Source organism: Daucus carota, chromosome 6 (assembly GCF_001625215.2).
Source record: "Daucus carota subsp. sativus chromosome 6, DH1 v3.0, whole genome shotgun sequence".
Taxonomy (NCBI): Eukaryota; Viridiplantae; Streptophyta; class Magnoliopsida; order Apiales; family Apiaceae; genus Daucus; species Daucus carota.
This window is the reverse complement of record NC_030386.2, coordinates 38,162,097-38,181,730: the sequence shown is the minus strand read 5'-3', so window position 1 is coordinate 38,181,730 and position 19,634 is coordinate 38,162,097. Positions and strand designations below refer to the sequence as shown.

Here is a 19,634-nt window from a genome sequence, read left to right as displayed (position 1 = left end):
AATTTAAAATAATGAGTTATGATTTAACGTAATAAATTAGGAGTTTAAAATATTTATTTAAATGATTTTAATTTATTAATGATTTATATACTACTAAAAATATTATAATATACAACGCTTATGATTTATGAATAATTTTTATCAAAAGAATTAGAAAAATTAAGTCAGCGAAGAAGTCCCTCAAATTGATTTCTGGTTTAAGTAAGTTTCTGACTTATTTTTTACTTTAAATAAGTTTTAGACTTATTATGCAATTAAAAGCTTTTCAATTTGAACTCTAGCTTAAAACTTAGACAAACATACTCTTAATCTTATATTTTGTTTGCTACATTGAACAATTATAACAGAGAATAGAATTAATTTTGATTCTATTTTATGCCGATTAGTAATTCATATTCGCTAAACGAGGTTTTTAACTATTTTTTCCCCTCTTTTTTTGACATGGTTTTGGGGGAAGCATTGTGTTCCAGTTGTTGCCAAACAGATAAGCAAAAAACACCACAATGGTGCTTTATTTTGCTACCACAAACTGGAGTAAATGGACAGCTAATAGAGGTAAGATATGGGCCATATTAGATTAATCATTTTAGTGATGAAAAGTACCTTTATATTGGACTTTATACCACAGCTTTAGTGTTGTTTTGTTGCTTTGCTTTGCTGGATTGCCCTTTCTGCTGTTTTCACAAACTCACAACTGTGGAATAAATCTGAAAGTTGTACTGCATGCCTGTATATGAGAAAAAAACTGCTCAAGTATTATAATAGATAGGTGTGTGTATCTGAAATGTTTTAATAATTGACAGAGCAGTACCATTTATTTTAGTTTCTGAGCAATAATTAACACGTGAGTTTAGAGTGCATCCAGTTAAATTATTTGCCGGGTTAAGTTCCCCGTGAAGGACGGGGATTTATTTAAGGTGAATTTTTAAAGGAATCAGGGGTGAGCATATTGGCATCTTGGATATGGGAATAAACCGAGTAGCTGGTGGCTGCTTTTATGATTTTTGATGTTAATAATTAGGATTATGTGTTTACGAGTCGGTGTTTTACGAAGTGGGTGATTCTCCGCCGAGTACTGAGAAAATCGGAGATCAGTTAAATTTACGGGGGTGTATTCGATTGGAATTTTAATGCATTGTTTTTAGTCTATGGATTTTAATGGATTGTATGGGATTTTGATTTTGTACGGATTCTTGATGAAATGTCGCATAGTTGATAGGATTTATCGAGTACTCGGAGTGTTGGGATGTTCAAAATGAGTACTTTGGACAAGTACTGATATTTAGGACACTGTACTAGAATCTGAATTTCATAAGCCTTCTATAAATAAAGATCAAGGTTCAATTTTTATAAGTTCTATTGGAGTATCTAAAAAGAGTAATCCCTATATTGGTTAGCTAAAATATAATAAAGGAGGCGTTTGGTTGATGGTTAATGAACCCGGTTAACGGGAATCGGAACCTAATACCCATACATTGTGTTTGGATTAGTAAAATTTTTGCTTGGAATGGGAACCTCATTCCCTTTTGAAGGGTAAATCAATACCTCCACATCCCTTGGGTTACCATTTCCCATACCCTCCATTCCCATTCCCCATTCTCATTCCTACCAATCATCCAAACACCCCCAAAATAATGGTTACCTAAAATATATAGGTAAGTAAAAAGTTGTTTTACTACAATGATATTACCTATACTTGTTACTTATAATTTAAAAATTCGTATTTATTTAATATTTAAGGTAATATACGTGAGAAGAGGTAGAGTTAGAGTAAATATATGTTATATTATAAGTAATATTGATGATGTGGTATTATAGTTTTTTGCTCCCTCAAATAAGGGGATGAGTTTCTCTCCCCTAAAATTTTTAGGGGATAGGAAGTTGCTTGGAGGACTGATTGTTGATCCTAACCCCTAAATCTGAAGAGTTTGCATTGAGTTGCTCTAACCTAACGTCCTAACCAACCTAACCAATGTTCTGATTTGACTTACTTAAAAAAGTATTTATTGAGTCAATAAAAAAGTTTTTACAGTATTATTTACAATTGTAAATTATTTATAAATAAAAAATAGTTTTAATCTATATGTTTGAATAAATATTTTGATATTTAAAACTATTAAAATTATTAATATAATACTAAATATAATAATTTATTTTTTAAAATGATCCTTTGCATTTTTATAAAAATATAATTTCAAAAAAAAGTAAATTATTAAAAAATCAAGATTTCCAATTTTAAGATTTTTTTACACAAATATTATCCATATATAAGCCCGTAAGCCCATTCAAACAGTTGTCATTTTTTAAGATGCAGATGAAGCTCAGTTGGGATTCACTTTCACATGTGGTCATCTGTGGACTGTGATCAGTATCGGGCCACTGTAAGAAGATCCACAATTTATCATCATCTCGAAAAGCCCAGTAACTCCTATAATTAAATTCGCAATTTTTAATTCAGTACCGTATAGTCTCAAAGTTCTATAAAAATCTCTCTGCATATTTGATCAAAAGAATAATACTTTACGCACATTCATGAAATAATATATGTTAAATTTTAATTAGAATGAGTTTATGTATTCACAAGAATAACATCAATTAAAACATCTCATCTCAATTACTCCCTCTGTTCCACCAGGTTCTTTATGTTAGTTTTTGGCACACATTTTTAGCCTCCCTATAATGTATACGGGTTAATTATCAAGTTGGTCACTGAAATGGGCTTAATGTATCAAGTTGGTCACTGAACTCAAAACGGTATCAAGATGGTCACTGAAGTGACCATAAGTATCAAACAAATACTTTGAAATATGTGTTCAAGCACTAAAAATATTATTTATAAAGTTTGACACATTATTTTAAAATGTTACCACAACCAACTAAAAGGTTATGACTTCTAGTATTTAAAATAATATATTTATATTTTATCAAGTTTATTTATTATTTATATTTTATTATATAGTTATTTATTTGTTTTAATTAAAAATAAATAATAAATAAACTTGATAAAATCTAAATTTTTTGTCATAAATATTAGATGTCATCACTTTATACTTGGTTTTGGTAACATTCAAAAATAATATGTAAAACTTTATAAATAATATTTTTACTGCTTGAACTTATATTTTAAGGTACTTGTTTGATATTTATGGCCGCTTTAGTGACCATCTTGATACCGTTTTGAGTTCAGTGACCAACTTGATACATTGAGTCTACTTCAGTGATCAACTTGATAATTAACCCTAATGTATACTTACGTAATATATTTTTTTAAGAAAATAAATTCCCGAAAAAAATTTGACATTTAAACTTTTATTCAAAAAGAGAAACAATTCAAAAATAAATTCCCGAAAAAAAATTTGACATTTAAACTTTTATTCAAAAAGAGAAACAATTCAAAATACGTTATAGAACTATATTTTACAAGAGTTTGAAAATACGTGCAAACAGTTCGTAAACAATTTGACTAGACTGAGGGAATATCATATTAGCTGTACAAAATTTTAAATTTAATTAGATGATGAAAGTTTGCACGGAATCGCAGTTCTGGTCGATAGCTCAAACGAGTACTATATTAGAGCATGATGAAGAGGGTACCGGTGATTTAACGAGGATGCATGAAGCGGATATTTGTATTTGTATATACTTTATCTTCAAAATATCGTTTAACTGTCTTTTCGTGAGAACATGCGATTGCAATTTCCAGTTTGTTCGACTCCATTATTGGTGCAGATGCCGTATGACTTTCGATTATTAGATTAACACTTTTGTTTAAAAAAAAAAAATAATTAATTCGACATCCTCGATCAAAAGTCAAAACCTTTGAAGCACGCATATTGCACCTGCTGTCCTTGCCTCCAGCATTTATGAGGCCAATGAACCAGACTGCAACGCTCTGGTATCCTAAGCCATCCGTTCCAACAAACCACAATTATTGCTTCTTGCTAAGTAGTAGTACGGTAAGTAGGACATCACCACGTTTACTACGCAGCATCATTCATAAATCGACAGCCTACCACCTCCGAAACACAATATACATGCGCATACAAACTGAAACAAACCCCTGCAATCAACACATTTTTAAACAATGGCCACATTATCTCCGGAGCCTCATGTTGCCGTTCTTACTTTTCCGTTCGCATCGCACCCCGCTCTCCTCTTCGGCTTCGTTAAGAGGCTGGCAGAGGCGGCGCCTCGCGTAAAATTCACTTTTTTCTGCACTGCCGAATTTAACCGCTCTTTATTTTCGAAAACCTCAACTACTTCAACTAGTAACATAGTTCCTCATGACATACACGACGGCGTAGCTGAGAATTATGTGTTTGTGGGGAAACCGATGGAGGATATCAACTTGTTTTTGGCTATTGCAGCTGATGAGTTGCGCCGTGGCGTGGAGGAGGTGACACTGAATTCTGACAGGAAGATAACGTGCATCTTGGCTGATGCATTTTTGTGGTTTTCTTGTGATTTAGCACAAGAGATTGGTGTGCCGTGGGTGCCGTTTTGGACTGCTGGCGCTTGCTCGCTTAGCATTCAGATTTATACTGATCTTATCCGCCAAACACTTGGAGTTGAAGGTAATTTTCTTGTTCGTTACAATTTAAGTCAGTTCTCCTAAAATTTCGAGATGTTGGAGCCTGAGCTCATATGAGGGGGGTTAAGACACAATTCTCCCAAAACCTCAACGTGTTGGGAGGAGGGCTTACCAGAATCCTTACTGTATTTACATTTACTACCTTGATCAAATTTTGTTTAAGATAAAATATGAGTTGCACAATTCAATTGAACATTAAGGTTGGGCAATTAGTATTTAATCTCAATTTCTGGTGTAGGCAATGAAGGCCGTATGAATGAGAAGCTCAACTTCATTCCTGGATTTTTGGGCTTCAGAATTGGTGACTTGCCTGCTGGGATTATATTTGGGAACCTAGAGTGGCCTTTCTTCGTAATGCTGTATAAAATGGGAGAAGAATTAGTTCGGGCAGATGCTCTTGTCATAAGCTCCTTTGAGGAGCTAGATCCTGATCTCATCAAAAACCTCAAATCCAAGTTTAAGCAAGTCTTCTCTATATGTCCCATTAGCCTTGAATCTCCCCCACAGTCATCAGTTTCCGATGAATATGGCTGCTTACCATGGCTCGAAAAGCATCATCCCAAGTCTGTAGCATACATTGGTTTCGGTACCAGGGCTAAGCTCCCAGAAAATGAAATAGTCGCATTGGCTGAAGCTCTAGAAGCAAGCGCTACTCCATTTCTTTGGTCTATGAAAGATGATCTCAAGAAATATTTGCCCTCAGGATTTCTGGAGAGGACTCGTGAGCTCGGGAAAATTGTGGCATGGGCACCGCAGGTTCAAGTTTTATCTCATCCTGCTACCGGAGTTTTCATAACTCATAGCGGATGGGGCTCGGTGATGGAGAGTATTGCAGCTGGTGTGCCACTCATCTGCAGACCCTTCTTGGGAGATCAATCACTCAACACATGGATGATTGAAAATGTGTACAAAATTGGGGTGCGGATAGGTGGGGGAATGTTTACGAAAGAAGGAGCTATGGATGCCCTGCAACAAGTTTTGTTGCAGGAGAAAGGAAAAATGTTTAGCAAACAAGCCACAGCTTACAAGGAGCTTGCAATCGAGGCTGTTGGACCTCATGGCAGCTCAACTCAAAATTTTCAACGCCTGCTAGAAATGATCACCGCTTAGAGCAAGTCCAACAGTGTCCTAGTTGAAGCCCTAAATATAATATAAAAAATTATGTCTTAGTAGTTTAGGACATATTCAACCAACTTCAACTACAACAATGTGCCTTATTTTCTCTATTTGTTTAATATTTTATTATTAAAAGTTCACTTTCATCATTAAAATAAAATATAAAGTAGAGAGAGAAAGAGGGTGTAGATAGAAATTTATTATAAAATATGGGATAAGGCAAGGAGAGAGAGTGCCTCAAAAATAGGGCTTGAAGAAGTTGTCCTAGTGATATAAAGCATCACTAGGACATTGTTGGAGCAGTCTTTTTTATCAAATGCCTTAAATTTTAATTTAGGACAACAATTTGAGGCACTCTTGGACTTGCTCTTAGAGCATTTACAACAAGGGTGCTAACAAAAATTGCTTTGACACTCTTGCCCTTAGTAAACTTAGGCCAAAGGCCCAAGAACATTACTGTCGCTAAAATGATAGTATATGTTTTAATAAGAATATTTAAGTATATCGTTAATATTATATCAATCACCGAGTTTTTTGCTTTAGAATTTTAACTTCAATATATTAAACTCCACCAGCAAATGATCTGTGTTTTTTTGAATTGCAATTTTAAAAAAATTTTGATAGGCGTGGCTTGATGAAATTTTTTTGATGAATCGTGGGTGGGTCAGTAATTTCATAAAGAAATTTATCTTAATTTTTATTTCAATTATATCTAGTTGATCGTTTACTCGCTCTTTCTCATAATATATATTTTTTCCGACGTTGTAGTGATTAATTTGACTAAATTTTGCCTGAATATTAAATAATGAAGATAAACAAAAAATACAATTGAAAACTATATTTAATATATTTTGAAGTGTAATCATTTATTATATTAAATAATATATATATATATATATAATTATGTTTAATATTTAATCAAACATTGATCAATTTAATTTTCTTAAAAACTACTCCCTCCGTCCCCTCAAATTCTTATCGTTTACGATGGAGTGTTCGGCGCATTTTAAGACTCATATAAAGTATTGTTCCATAGCTTATTTCTAAAATTTTATTTTTCTGAATAAAAATTCAATGTTTAAACTTTTATTCAGAAAAAGAAAATTATAAAAATAAGTTATAGAACTATATTTTATATGAGTCTTAAAATGCGTGCCGAGCCCTTCATTTCAAACGATAAAAATTGGAGGGGACGGAGGGAGTACTAGTAGGGGGACTTTTAGTTTAGGACAGAGGAAATATATATCTACGTATACGAAATTAAAAGCGAATACATTATCTCAACAACCGTAGTGAACTCAAATATTTTTTGGAAGTTCTAATGAACCCCTCTAATGAACTCAAATACTTTGTGAAAATCTGATCCTTCAATCCGCTAAATATATAATCTATATTAGTTTTTTAAAGGAAAATCCATACTCCCTCTGTCCCCCTCATTTGTTTACAGTTTTTTCACACTGCTCGACACGCATTTTAATGCGCATATAAAACATAGTTCTATAGCTTATTTTTAAATTTTTTCTTTTTTGTATAAAAATTTAAACATCAAATTTTTATACAGAAGAAAAAAAAGTTCAAAATAAATTACCGAACTACATTTTACGAGAGCATTAGAATGCGTGCCGAGCCCCCGTCCCCCAATGTAAACAAATGAGGGGGACGGAGGGAGTATTAGTTTTTATTAAAAAAATCCGAATTTTGTAGGCTCCGGTTCAAACCCGTCTGATGGGGTTTTTGCGCATACCGATTCAGATGACTTTTCTGTTGCTAAAAAAAACACAAGTTTCCATTCTGCAAATCCCAGATCCCACCTGCTAATTTAACTGATCATTCTTTACACAACTCACCGCAGTAAATTAAAACCCCAATCTGAAAAGTAAAAATGATAAACAAAAGAGATATATACAAAATCGATCCAATAATGACAGAGCCACAGAGAATTTCAACAACCGATACGACGCCGTTTCTATCCCCACAGGACCGAGACGGTTACGTTCATCAAATCCTCTCTCCAATCCCCTCTCCCACTCGCCCAATCCCCTCTTTCTCGATGTCTTCCTCCTCTCCGTGCCGCTCCGTTTTTCTCGGTATCGATGTTGGCACTGGTAGCGCCCGTGCAGGTCCCTTTACCCTCTCACTTTATTAATCGTAAACAGTTTTAGTTCGAGAACACGTGTTTTGTAGTTTTAGTAAATTTAAATTTAAAAGAGTGCGGAACAATTATTTTCGCGAGATGTTAGTTATTAATGTGTTTGCATTTATGCTAGGGTTATGAAATATGTGGTTGAGTATATTAACAGAATTTAACAGAACTGCACGAAAGTAATTTATGTGGAATTTTATGAGCTCCTTTTCGTGCTAGAGCTGCACTGTGTTAATGTCAGTTCCTCTGGAGAAACTGTGCTAGTAATTGAGTTAGTACATCACTTTCCGGAGTACCTGGTGTGGAGTGATCAAGTAGTTTCAATATACGAGTATGACTTTAATGTCTTGATGAGAAGTACGAATTAATAAGTTGTTAATCATTTTTATATCTTTATAGACATGAGTGTATTTAGAACTAAATATCTGTATGATCTGATTGGGAATATTCCAGAATTTAATTTTATAGTGTACTTAACTGTTAGGAATCAGATGACTAAGGTGTTACTAAACATATAAGGAGGTTCCAATATTAGGCGAAGTTAATTATATGACATATTCGAGGAAACATTTGTGTTTCCATCCCCTAATTTCAACCCTTTTCTATACTTATCCTACGTCATGTCTCATATGTTAACTTTCAAGCTTTGGTAGTCTTTTGTGTCCACGATAACTTGTCCTTCTGCAACAAGTTGGTAGAGGTTTAGCCGTTCTTGACAAACTTCCTAAAATGTCCACTTAACTGTGTGGTCCCATGTTGTGATAAATTTGGCCAAGTGTATTGTTATGCGTAATTGCACCTATCAAATTGTTTTGCGGCTAGTTTCTATCTCTGTTGATACTTCAAAAAGGACCTGTTATAATTGGTTTGTAACCCCAATATTGTTATTAATTGTTCCTGTTGTAGTATGTTGAAATAACTTTTGAGTTTTGACTATTTCTGGGACAACCCACATGTAAATCATATTGGGCCCTCTATATGCTATATTTCTATAAATGCATGAAACACACAGGCTTGACATGCCAGGTAAGAGTCTAAGAGGCGCAGTTGATGGTGACATTTTTGGTTTGGCATAGGTCTATTTGACGAGAGCGGAAAACTCCTAGGTTCTGCTAGTAGCCCGATTCAAATCTGGAAGCAAGGCGATTGTATTGAGGTATTAAAGGTTTGGACATTACTGTAGTTTCAGTACAGCATTTACCTGCAGATTTGATTATCCAGGACATGGCGAAACTTTGTTGCGTTACAACTTTCTATCAAGTTCTGGACACTTGATTATATTCAACAAAAACAAACAAGCCTTATAGTGCCTATTTAATTGATTTGCTAGGCAATTGTCAATCGAAAGATATTTTTTCTATCCTTGTCAATTGCCCAAATAGTTTTGATTTTGGAAGAACACAAGCAAGCGATTGTGTTGCATAAATATATTACCATATTTAGCTGACTTTTAATTTTCTCCAATTTCAGCAATCTTCTACTGATATATGGCTTGCTGTATGTTCCGCTGTTAAATCTGCACGTTCCCTTGCGAAAGTTAATGCAAATGAAGTAAAAGGATTGGGTTTTGCAGCTACTTGTTCCCTCGGTATTTAGTATCTTTGGCTGATATTTTTAATTTTGTTATTTTGATAAGTAGTGTTAGTTGTACTTGTATTAGATAAAGACTGATAAAATAGATTTCTGTGTCGCAGTTGCTGTCGATTCCGATGGTGAACCTGTAACAGTTTCCTGGAGTGGTGATGCAAGAAGAAATGTTATCGTATGGATGGATCATAGAGCTGTGAACCAAGCTGAGAGGATTAATTCCTCTAATTCACCAGTACTACAGTACTCTGGTGCATACTTGTTAAGGCGTAAAGGCGAGGCTAGACGATAGTCCACCGCCTAACTGCCTAGGCGGTTAGGCGAGCGCCTAGGCGGTAATTAGACGGATTATACGTTTAATAATATATTGATTATATTTTTTATATACATATATTTATATGTTATAATAAAATAGCATAGATTAACTATAATTAAATACCAAAAGTAAATATTATATAAAGTTAAGAGGAACAGGTCTAAAACATACAAATCTAGTAATTTCTACAAGAAAACTATGATAAACTAGATGATAAAATCATCAAGAAAAGGCTGTTCTTCATTTCCGGGTCGACTTTGAGTTGCACTCGGTATTTCCCCGTAATCATCATCAATATCTTCGTCATCATTTTCATTTGACAATATGTCATTGTCCTGGACTTCTTCACTTTCAGAATCGTGCAAGTGAAAAGTACGTGAAGTGTGCGCACGAGAAGAACCTGCACCATTACGATGTCGATTATATGATAAAATCTCCCTGGTGTTTGTATTAGTTTCGCCACCTTTATCACGATTTCTATTACGAAGATTACGCACTGCACTTGCCGGACCAGCAGCTATAACAACATGTTCCCATAGCAGATCTTCTCCAGGATGAACAGAATCACCATCTGCATTACCTACCCATTCACCACTCCAGTTAAAGTCTTCGAGCGCAATTGGATCGAACTTATCTCCAAGCTCACGGCGCTTTTGGAATCGCTCTGCAATCTTTTCATTGTACTGGATATACACGAGATCATTCAGCCTCTTATGTTCCAAGCGATTTCTTCTTTTAGTGTGAATCTATACAATATGCAAAGAAATAAAATGGTATAAATCGTAAATCTCCAACTGGTGCTAAGCAACTAATTTCTAAAATGTAAAATGAATGTTCTTACAAACTCAAAGGTGCTCCAGTTTCGCTCACAGCCTGATGAAGAGCAGCAAAGGCCAACAATCCGTTTCGCTATCATTGCTAGGTCAGGTGCGCGACCCCCAAAAGCACTCCACCAGTCAACTAACATATTCAATATATAAAAAATTAAGTGACCTGCTCATAGTTATATTAAATGGAATACTGAAGTACTAGGTTTACTTACGAGGACTCTTCGTTTTTCTTTGATCAATTGCCATTTGTCTTGCAAAGTTCTCTCTCGTATGCTCGTAGTTATCAGTTTGGTTACTTACCAAATTCCTAGTCTCAATATCAGGCACCATCTTCTCCAAAACATCATTGAAATCTTCCCGGAGTTTGCAAGCATTACGATAGTCTTTCTCTTGTATGTCAAAGAACTTTCCAGGATTTAAAAACAAACCAGCAGCATGTATTTGAACCCCCATCTGCGTATCCCAGCGTTTCTCAATGATGTCAATAACAAATTTGCAAAGTGATGCATTGTTTTCAAAAGAATCTTTGATAGTTTTCTTGGCATGTTCCATAGCAACAACAAGTTCTGGCATTGCTGGTTGTTCATCAGCATCGACTACTCTCAAGGCAACAAGAAGCGGTTGTGCAGCCCTGATACAATTTGCAATATTATTCCATAGTGCAGTTGACATAATCAAGTCATAAACCTGTTTTCCAGCCTCTGTTTTAGCCAAACTTGACCTGCTCCAGTCCTCACTTACAAAGAGCTGCCTCAATGCATCTTGGAATTTGAATAAACACTGCAGTGTGAGAAAAGATGTGGCAAATCTAGTCGCTCCAGGTCTCACAAGTTCTCTGCCTCCTGTTTTAACCTTCATTGCATTATGAAGACGACCATGCCTATAAATAAATGTTGTTATCCTTTTTGCGTTCTTGATTGTGGCATCAAATACTTTGTAGCTACCGACATCCTCCAACATCAAATCTATGCAGTGAGCAGCGCAAGGAGTCCAAAACATTGTTGGGAATCTTTCCGTTGTTAGTAATTGACCTGCCTTCTTGTAGTTAGCACCATTATCAGTTACGATTTGAACCACATACTCCTTTCCGATCTCTTCAATTTTGGCTTGTAACAAGTCTGCCAACATCAAATGATCGTGTGACTCACTCGAAGCATCCACAGAACCCATAAAAAATGTTCCATCTGGGCTATTTGCAAGGAAATTAATCAGGTGCCTGCCTCTTCTATCTGTCCATCCATCTGACATGAGGGTACATCCATATTTTTTCCAAGCACTTTCATGTTTCAATCGTAGCTGGTCAGTTTGTTTCTTCACCTTTTCAAGCAAAGGGACTCTTAGTTGGTGATAAGATGGAGGAACTAAACCAGGTCCATATTGGCCCACTGACTCAATCATCACTTCATAATGTCTCGAGTTTGCAGCATTAAACGGTATTCCACATGCGTAGAAGAACTTTGCAATGTGTATATGCACCCTTTCCTTTTCTTCAGGTGTCCTCCGAATATTGTCCAAAGTAGTTTGTTTTAAATCCTTGCGATGCCTATCATGAACAACTTCTTCAGGAGTCTTCCTTAAGATAGATGCAATGGTTTTTGTAGGCTTTGGAGGTGGAGCTTGAGGTTTTGCAAACTCATAGAGAGTTCCTGCTCTTTTTCTTTTTGCAGAAGTCCCGGAACTTGGAACGGGAAAAAATGCAGAGGCGCCGGTTGATTGAGTAGTATGGCCTGATATCTCTTGAACCTCGTCACTGCCTTCATCACCATAGTCATCTAATATGACAGGTTGTTTCCTTTTCTTGCTTATCAATGCTTCTTGCATTTCTCTCCTGATTTCAGTTGTTGCATTCGGACACTTGCTTATATCGGCATAATTACCAGTCAAGTGTTGCTTGAGTCTATTGATCCCCTGTTTTACTTGTTTTCCACAAAGAATACATTCAATACAGCCTTTCACTTGTGGATCAGGCCAATATCCATACTTCCATCCGGGATCAGTTGACTTAGCCTTATGTTTAGGATCAGTTTTGGGATCAATTACTTCATTACTCTTTCCGGATTCAGCCATTACAAACACTATCAAAAATAGACATGCTTTATGTGTTATATATACAAGTGTATGTTATGTATATAATTATGTGTTATAAATGTATACTTATGTACACACATATATGTTTCTACATACATATCTCATAAATATAATACATATATATACACACAGGTATATACATATATATATCTATATATATGTAAGAGAACAAGGAAAAAAAGAATAGTGTGTGTGTGTGTAAGAGAAAAGAAGAAGAATCAAAGAAGAATGAAAGAAGAAAGAATACCTGATTGATTAATTTCTATCCCGTAGTCTCGTGTTTCTCTCTCTAGTTCGTTGAAAATTAGGGTTATGACGGCTGCTGTTATAACATATAAGTTATAAGATACACGTGTTGGGCTGGGCCTGGATAATTGGGCTGGACCGGGTCAAAAATTATTTGGGCTGGACCGGGTCAGAAACTAAGACGAATTAGACGAGAAAAGGCGAGAAAGGCGTCGTCTTATCCGCCTAGGCGGCCCTGGGCGTCGCCTACCCACTAAAAATCAAGACGGGTCGGACGCCTTGACATATTTTACCGCCTTGCCGCCTAGGCGGCGCCTAGGCGACGCCTAGGCGACGTCTTAACAACTATGCTCTGGTGGAGCTGTTTCCCCTGAAATGCAGCCTCCAAAGGTATTTTGGTAGCTAGTTAAGAACCTAGATTATCCTATGCTTGTTATTCTGATGTTTGTAAGGTGCACTTAGAACACTGATACAGTGATACTTGTGTTTGCAAAGTTTGAAATAAGGACTTATGCAAGATGCTCTCGCAGCTTCTATGGGTGAAAGAAAATCTTCAAGAATCTTGGTCAATGGTGTTTAGGTGGATGGACTTGAGTGATTGGCTGTCTTACAGGTGTACTGTTGATTTCCCTCCCTTAGGATTTGATACTATAATTTTACATTATATGGGAACTTACCCTCATTCTCTTTTTTAGAGCAACAGGAGATGATACTAGGAGTCTGTGCACCACTGTTTGCAAATGGACATATCTTGGTCATGCACACATGGAAGTCAACAAAAAAGATCTCCGAAATATGGAAGCTTGTGGATGGGATGATGAGTTCTGGGAAGAGATTGGCTTAGGTGATCTTATGGAAGCACATCATGCCAAAATAGGTATGTGTTCTTTTCTCATCGAGATAACATATTTTGTAATATCAATGGGACTTGGGATTGAGCTGAGCTGTTCTATCAGATTTTCCTGTCAAAATGTGAAACCAGTGCATCTTCAGGGGGGCCATTGATGGACTAAGATACTTGTATATAATTTGCTATGGTGTTTGATAGTTTTAGCATTTTACTTTTCCGCACTTCAATTTCATGAACAGCGGAGAAGTCTCTTTCTTCAGTTAAAATCTTTTAAAATCTTACATGCCGAAAATTTAATATATATGTTTGGAAACTCAAAATATTTACAAATATACCTTAGTTACTATATCTTTATCTATATTGGCAGTATGAGATTTGATTTTTTCAAAGAGACAGGGTGGAGATGGGGGTTCAAATCTTTTAAAATCTTGCATACTGAAAATGTAATATATATTTATTAATTAATAAATATGGAAACTCAAAAGTTTTATTAATATACCCTAGTGGCCTAGTCACTATATCTGTATCTATAGAAATTATATAATAGCTATCATTTTCTTTTATGAAATGCTTAGAATCTATATGCATATATGCAAATTTTGGAGGGACAAAAGTTATCACATGCCAAATTTATACCTTAATTACAAGAGTTACAAAATTTTGGGGGTTTCAGGAATGGTATCTGTGTGTATCCCGTATCCCATTACCTCCATCTCTGTTGGTTATTCCCTAGCTCAGACATTGATACTAAATTAGGAAATTAAATCTCAGCTAGCAGACCTGTTTCTGTCCATAAAGATAATAAATGTGACCTATGTCTATGTGACTTTCAGGCTCTCTTTGGCTTTGCATACTTTGTTTGTGGCCCATATATATGGTTTGTGTAATATTTATATTTGTGCAGGAAGAAGTGTGGCTTTCCCTGGTCATGCTCTAGGCAGCGGTCTCACAGTTGATGCTGCGAATGTACGATATCTTATGCGTTGCTTCCTTGAGGATTATAGTTAATAAGCACCTTTTTTTGTCCCAGCATATGATTGCATCATTGCTTGTCTAAATTTTACAATGTTATTATGCTAATAGTTCTATAACAGGAACTGGATCTGTTGGCTGGAACACCAGTGGGAACTTCTCTGATTGATGCTCACGCTGGTGGTGTTGGTGTTATGGAAAGTGTGCCTGAAGCAGACTCGAAGTCTGAAGGTAATTGCAAATTGCCATTATGGTGTTATTTTTTATGATAGGGTGCCTAACCTTCTTCCTCTTTCTATTATTGATAATATGATTTATATCCAGATATAGATGCTGATACTATATGCCAGAGGATGGTTTTAGTATGTGGAACATCAACTTGCCACATGGCTGTGTCGCGAAGCAAGTTGTTTATCGCAGGGGTCTGGGGACCGTACTGGTCAGGTATACTCGTGGGCATTTGGAAGGTCCACCTTTGTATATTTTTGGTATATATGACTTTAAAATAAATTTAGCATTCAAAAAATGTGTTCTGTACTGTTACTCTGTTAGTAGTCAAGGACAGGTTGCCAGTCGCCCTGTCTCATTAATGCCCCAGTTTACGAAATTCATATTGAAAACACAAATGTCAAAATTGAAATAACTTCCTTCTCATGGCAGAGGTTGTATAAGAATAAGCATACTTAAAGAAATGGTGTAACTTGATTGAGGGCTTGATAGTCATTTAGGTGTCTCTCTTTTGTGTACATTAAAGGAAAAGTAATAGACTCCACTAAATTTATTCTATATTTCCTGTCAAGCAGAGAAGCACCCAACATTCTTGCTGGACTTCAATCTTGCAGAAACAGTATAAAATATAGCCACGGATTCCATAGCCATTTGGATAAAAAAATAATGGTTTTTTGATTTGTTCTCTTACTCATCAATTACCTTGAAGAGTATTTTCCACCTTTGTGTCTGGTGAGCACAATTCTGTAGTTGCTATCTGATATCACTATTCAGAAACTGGCCCCCTTGTAGGGGCACTGAGAACCATGTTTCTGTATGTTGGTAATTAGTTTACATACCCGTTTAACATCTAAGATATGGCTTACCAGAAGTTAGTTTTCCTATTACTTGTTCTTTTTACTCTATTTTCATCTTCGAATGTTCTAATGATCAGTTGAGGGAGTTGATTTGTTATTACATCTTTTTAAGTAAGGATAGATGTCATGACAGAACAGAGGTTCTAAACATGTTAAATGATCACTATTTGCTGCAGAATGATGCTTTGGACTATATAAACCAGTGACAATGAAATTTTCCATATTTAACGAGTAAACATTAAGCATCATTTTTTCTCTTATATTATTCTTTTTCTTTTCTTTTTTAATGCCCGCAGCAATGGTGCCGGAGTACTGGCTATCGGAAGGTGGTCAGAGTGCCACTGGAGCCTTATTGGATCATATAATTGAAAATCATGTTGCTTCTCCACACCTTGCTAATCGCGCAGCTTCTCAGAGTAAGATATTATCTGTAAAAGCCATACATATCACTTCCTATATCCACGATACAGATGTTTTACAGTTAAGATTTATCTGTTAAAAGCAATATATATCACTTCCTAAATCCATGGTACATACTCCCTTTGTTTTTTTATGTCACTTTTGACTTGAGCACGTATCTTTAGGTGGGTTGACCGGATAGTAAAATTATTATTTTTAATTATTTTTTTTTGTGAATTAAAATTTTGATTACATATTTTTATTCAGAAAAAGAAAATTTTAAAAATAATATTTTTAACTACCCGGTCAAAGCACTTAAAAGTGTGCCAAAAAGTCAAACGTCATATATTAAAAAACAAAGGGAGTATGTTTTACAGTTCTATTCTTCTATTGCAATAGGCTGTCCATTTTATATGGCGATTGGGCAATATGAGAGCTATTGTGGAAATAAAATAGTGTTCAGTGTTAGAGGAAACCATTTTGCTAAAGCTATCTGTTTACTCTCCAAATTATGCCATATAACCAGAAGTCACTTATGAAAGATTTACGAGTCCTTTCTATAACTAAAGTTATGTTGGACCATATTAATGCAAATTTTATATACCTGTCAGGTATTTCACCTTTTCAGCTTCTAAATAAGATACTAGAATCATTAATGCATGATCGGGGTTCTCCTTTTCTTGCTGCTTTGACCAGCGACTTACATGTTCTTCCAGACTTTCATGGTAACAGGTATATACCAATATAATCTTTAAACTATATCTTCATTTTGAAATTATAAATGCTTGTTTTGAACTAGTTTGGCTTTAGGTCTCCTGTTGCAGATCCAAAAGCTAAAGGAATGATATGTGGATTAACTCTTGATTCAAGTGAAAAACATTTGGCACTTCTATATCTTGCAACAGTACAGGGTATTGCATATGGTACACGCCATATTGTTGAGCATTGCAATGCTCAAGGACACAAAGTAAGAATGCATTCTGTTTATAAACAAGGAATCGTGTACAATATTGTTGCGCTAATCAATTCTTTAATTTCGTTTTGTGCTCTGGCTTTTCACATGGAAAATTTTAAATTATAATAGCATAGTTTTTATAAATACGTCTGTATGATATTCCTTCCCTGTTTTGTAGAATAACTAGTCCCACTCCCATGTGAATGTGAAATGTATGTGGTCGAGATTCAGTTTGCTCATCCTAGCAAGATTAGATAAATTCAAACTGGTCTCTGGGGTGTAGATAATTAGATTTCTTCATTTCATTTAGTAAAGTATATACTTATTCATGCCATTAATGAAGTTTGCAAGACTATCTCAATAGGCATTAAGCATCGTAAGTGGGACATTTGAGACCATTATAGTTATTAATGATATTTGTGGGGCACATAGATATGAGAAATATTGATCAACAATAGTTAAACAATGTTGGACAAGAGTTTGCCGAAGGCAACGTCGCAAAGATGTCAATTTGATATACATATATATACTGGATTACTGGTTAAATTGAATCCTCGAATCCCTCTCTTGCCTTTTCTATTCTAATACTTCTTATCTTATTACCTTGTATGCATCTTTTTTATGTTTTTGCTAAATATCTTTTTTTGTGCAGATTAATGTGTTACTTGCTTGTGGTGGACTTTCAAAGAATACCTTGTACATTCAAGAACATGCAGATATCATTGGTCTCCCCCCTCCTCTCTCCTCTCATTCATATATATATATATATAAATACACACACACACACACATTATATATATTCTCTGCAGACACTTTGTTCTTCTAAAACTGATAAATATTGGTGGCTAACGTGATAATATAGGTTTATTATATCACTGAAGAAACTTGATAAATCCCTTCAATTGATTCATGTCATTTTACGGCCTGCTTTATCCATACAGATCCAGTGGCAGGTAACATTTTAAACAATAATATACATATTTTGTTTTTTTTAGGTTACCCTATCATTCTTCCACGAGAAAGCGAGTCCGTTCTGTTGGGTGCTGCAATTCTTGGTTCTGTAGCGGCAAAGAAATATTCCAGTCTAAGTGAGGCCATGAAGGCCTTAAATGCAGCTGGTCAGGTATAAGTTTCTCTTCAAGTTTGCTTATATGTTGTGGACATAATCAGTTCGTAGTCCATCTCTGGATTTTTAACTAAATTTGACCGATAGATACTATCATTGACCAACCTTTATTTATATGATTTTCCAGTATCGAAGATGATCTGTCTAGGGTGTTAAAATCTGATGTGAAACTGGCAATGACACTCTTCAGTCCTTTTAGCTGTAAACAAGTTCTTATATAATAAAAATGAAAAAAAATCATGTGTTGGAGGACAATTTACCGAAGTAAAATATAATAATTGCAACTCTGATGTAAGTTCGTGAGGGGACGGGGAGCTGTGGACTGCATCTTCATCTCTTACTATTCAAATCCTTTGATTCGTCTTATTTACTTATACAGACATATATTTCGACAGGTCATTCATCCATCTACGGACCCAAGAGTGAAGAAGTACCATGATGGTAAATACAGAATTTACCGTGAACTTTATCAGCAGCAACTGTCACACCGAGCTATTATGGCCGAAGCTCTATCATAGGGTCATTGAGGTATGAAGGAAACCTCGAGTTAGCGTTGCAAGACAAAGATGCCCTGCCCTTAATGATGAGATATTGGTGGTGATTGCTCCTATATGTGAACTTTTACTTTCTTCTCCCAGTCACAGAGTGTATCTGTTGCTAATGCCTAATAGCATCGAAGATGATCAGATTTTTTTTGTTCTTATAATTCTTTGATCTTTTAAATCATATCTAGAGCTGTACAGTAACATCATGTAGTATATAATTACGGGAAACCTGAACAGAAATTACCAGATATGTCCAGTGATATTGGTAAATTTTGATTATGCGAAGCACTAGTATTATTTGTTTGACTTAACTTAAAATAAGTTGTATATAAAAAAAAATTTAAGTAAAATATAGTTTTTAATCTATATGTTTGGACTTAAGTTAAAATAAAAAATATATAATAATGAGATATTATAAATTGATTTCGTGTCTGTATTATTGTGCAGAAAAATCGCTACCTAATGAAAAATTTTATGCAAATAATTCAAAATGCTCAAGGTTTTTTCAAACGGGGTAAACAATTATATGAAATATTCGCTTTATTTAAAAACTTATTCGGAAACATATTTAAAATAGTATTTTTTTATATATATAAAACTCTTGAAATTGTAATAAAAATCAAACATTTATTATTTTCAAACAAAAGGACTACCTTAATAATTGACAATCAGACTAAAATAAATAATCAGTTGGTGCTCATTTCACCATATATATAATTTGAAATGTCCAAGAAACAAAGCAATCAGCATAAAATTACAAATACGTCACTTTGAAAAATTGATGG

The 19,634-nt window shown here is 35.0% G+C and overlaps 3 protein-coding genes across 5 annotated transcripts; 2 read left to right on the top strand and 1 right to left on the bottom strand.

Moving 5' to 3' along the window:
• The first annotated feature begins 3,897 nt into the window (after positions 1-3,897).
• On the top strand, positions 3,898-5,847 carry LOC108225279 (anthocyanidin 3-O-galactosyltransferase F3GT1). Its single transcript, XM_017400111.2, has 2 exons — positions 3,898-4,574; positions 4,830-5,847. Exons 1-2 carry the CDS (start codon positions 4,085-4,087, stop codon positions 5,699-5,701), a joined length of 1,362 nt encoding a protein of 453 aa, XP_017255600.1. The 5' UTR covers positions 3,898-4,084; the 3' UTR covers positions 5,702-5,847.
• Positions 5,848-7,522: 1,675 nt separating this feature from the next.
• LOC108227384 (uncharacterized) lies at positions 7,523-19,134 on the top strand. 3 transcript variants are annotated; one of them, XM_064079303.1, is made up of 16 exons: positions 7,523-7,827; positions 8,927-9,015; positions 9,321-9,438; positions 9,545-9,691; positions 13,276-13,307; positions 13,448-13,530; positions 13,613-13,794; positions 14,672-14,733; positions 14,862-14,970; positions 15,064-15,183; positions 16,121-16,240; positions 16,835-16,955; positions 17,034-17,190; positions 17,831-17,903; positions 18,174-18,301; positions 18,700-19,134. In XM_064079303.1, exons 1-16 carry the CDS (start codon positions 7,590-7,592, stop codon positions 18,820-18,822), a joined length of 1,902 nt encoding a protein of 633 aa, XP_063935373.1. In that variant the 5' UTR covers positions 7,523-7,589; the 3' UTR covers positions 18,823-19,134. The 3 variants fall into 3 exon arrangements, with proteins under 3 accessions (XP_063935373.1, XP_063935374.1, XP_063935375.1); XM_064079304.1 differs by having other exon boundaries at positions 7,526-7,827; positions 8,927-9,006; XM_064079305.1 differs by having other exon boundaries at positions 7,530-7,827; positions 8,877-9,006.
• LOC108227383 (uncharacterized) lies at positions 9,696-13,261 on the bottom strand. The gene is made up of 3 exons (XM_064079302.1): positions 10,796-13,261; positions 10,595-10,713; positions 9,696-10,499 (listed from the first exon to the last, which is right to left on the bottom strand). Exons 1-3 carry the CDS (start codon positions 12,648-12,650, stop codon positions 9,960-9,962), a joined length of 2,514 nt encoding a protein of 837 aa, XP_063935372.1. The 5' UTR covers positions 12,651-13,261; the 3' UTR covers positions 9,696-9,959.
• Positions 19,135-19,634: the final 500 nt, after the last annotated feature.

Coding starts and splice junctions, on each gene's coding strand:
- LOC108225279 (XM_017400111.2), top strand. CDS start 4,085: ATGGCCACATTATCTCCGGAGCCTCATGTTGCCGTTCTTACTTTTCCG. Junction 4,575..4,829: donor CCAAACACTTGGAGTTGAAG/GTAATTTTCTTG, acceptor TTTCTGGTGTAG/GCAATGAAGGCCGTATGAAT.
- LOC108227384 (XM_064079303.1), top strand. CDS start 7,590: ATGATAAACAAAAGAGATATATACAAAATCGATCCAATAATGACAGAG. Junction 9,016..9,320: donor ATTGTATTGAGGTATTAAAG/GTTTGGACATTA, acceptor CTCCAATTTCAG/CAATCTTCTACTGATATATG. Junction 9,439..9,544: donor TGCAGCTACTTGTTCCCTCG/GTATTTAGTATC, acceptor TCTGTGTCGCAG/TTGCTGTCGATTCCGATGGT.
- LOC108227383 (XM_064079302.1), bottom strand. CDS start 12,650: ATGGCTGAATCCGGAAAGAGTAATGAAGTAATTGATCCCAAAACTGAT. Junction 10,714..10,795: donor AAGAAAAACGAAGAGTCCTC/GTAAGTAAACCT, acceptor TGAATATGTTAG/TTGACTGGTGGAGTGCTTTT. Junction 10,500..10,594: donor ACTGGAGCACCTTTGAGTTT/GTAAGAACATTC, acceptor CATATTGTATAG/ATTCACACTAAAAGAAGAAA.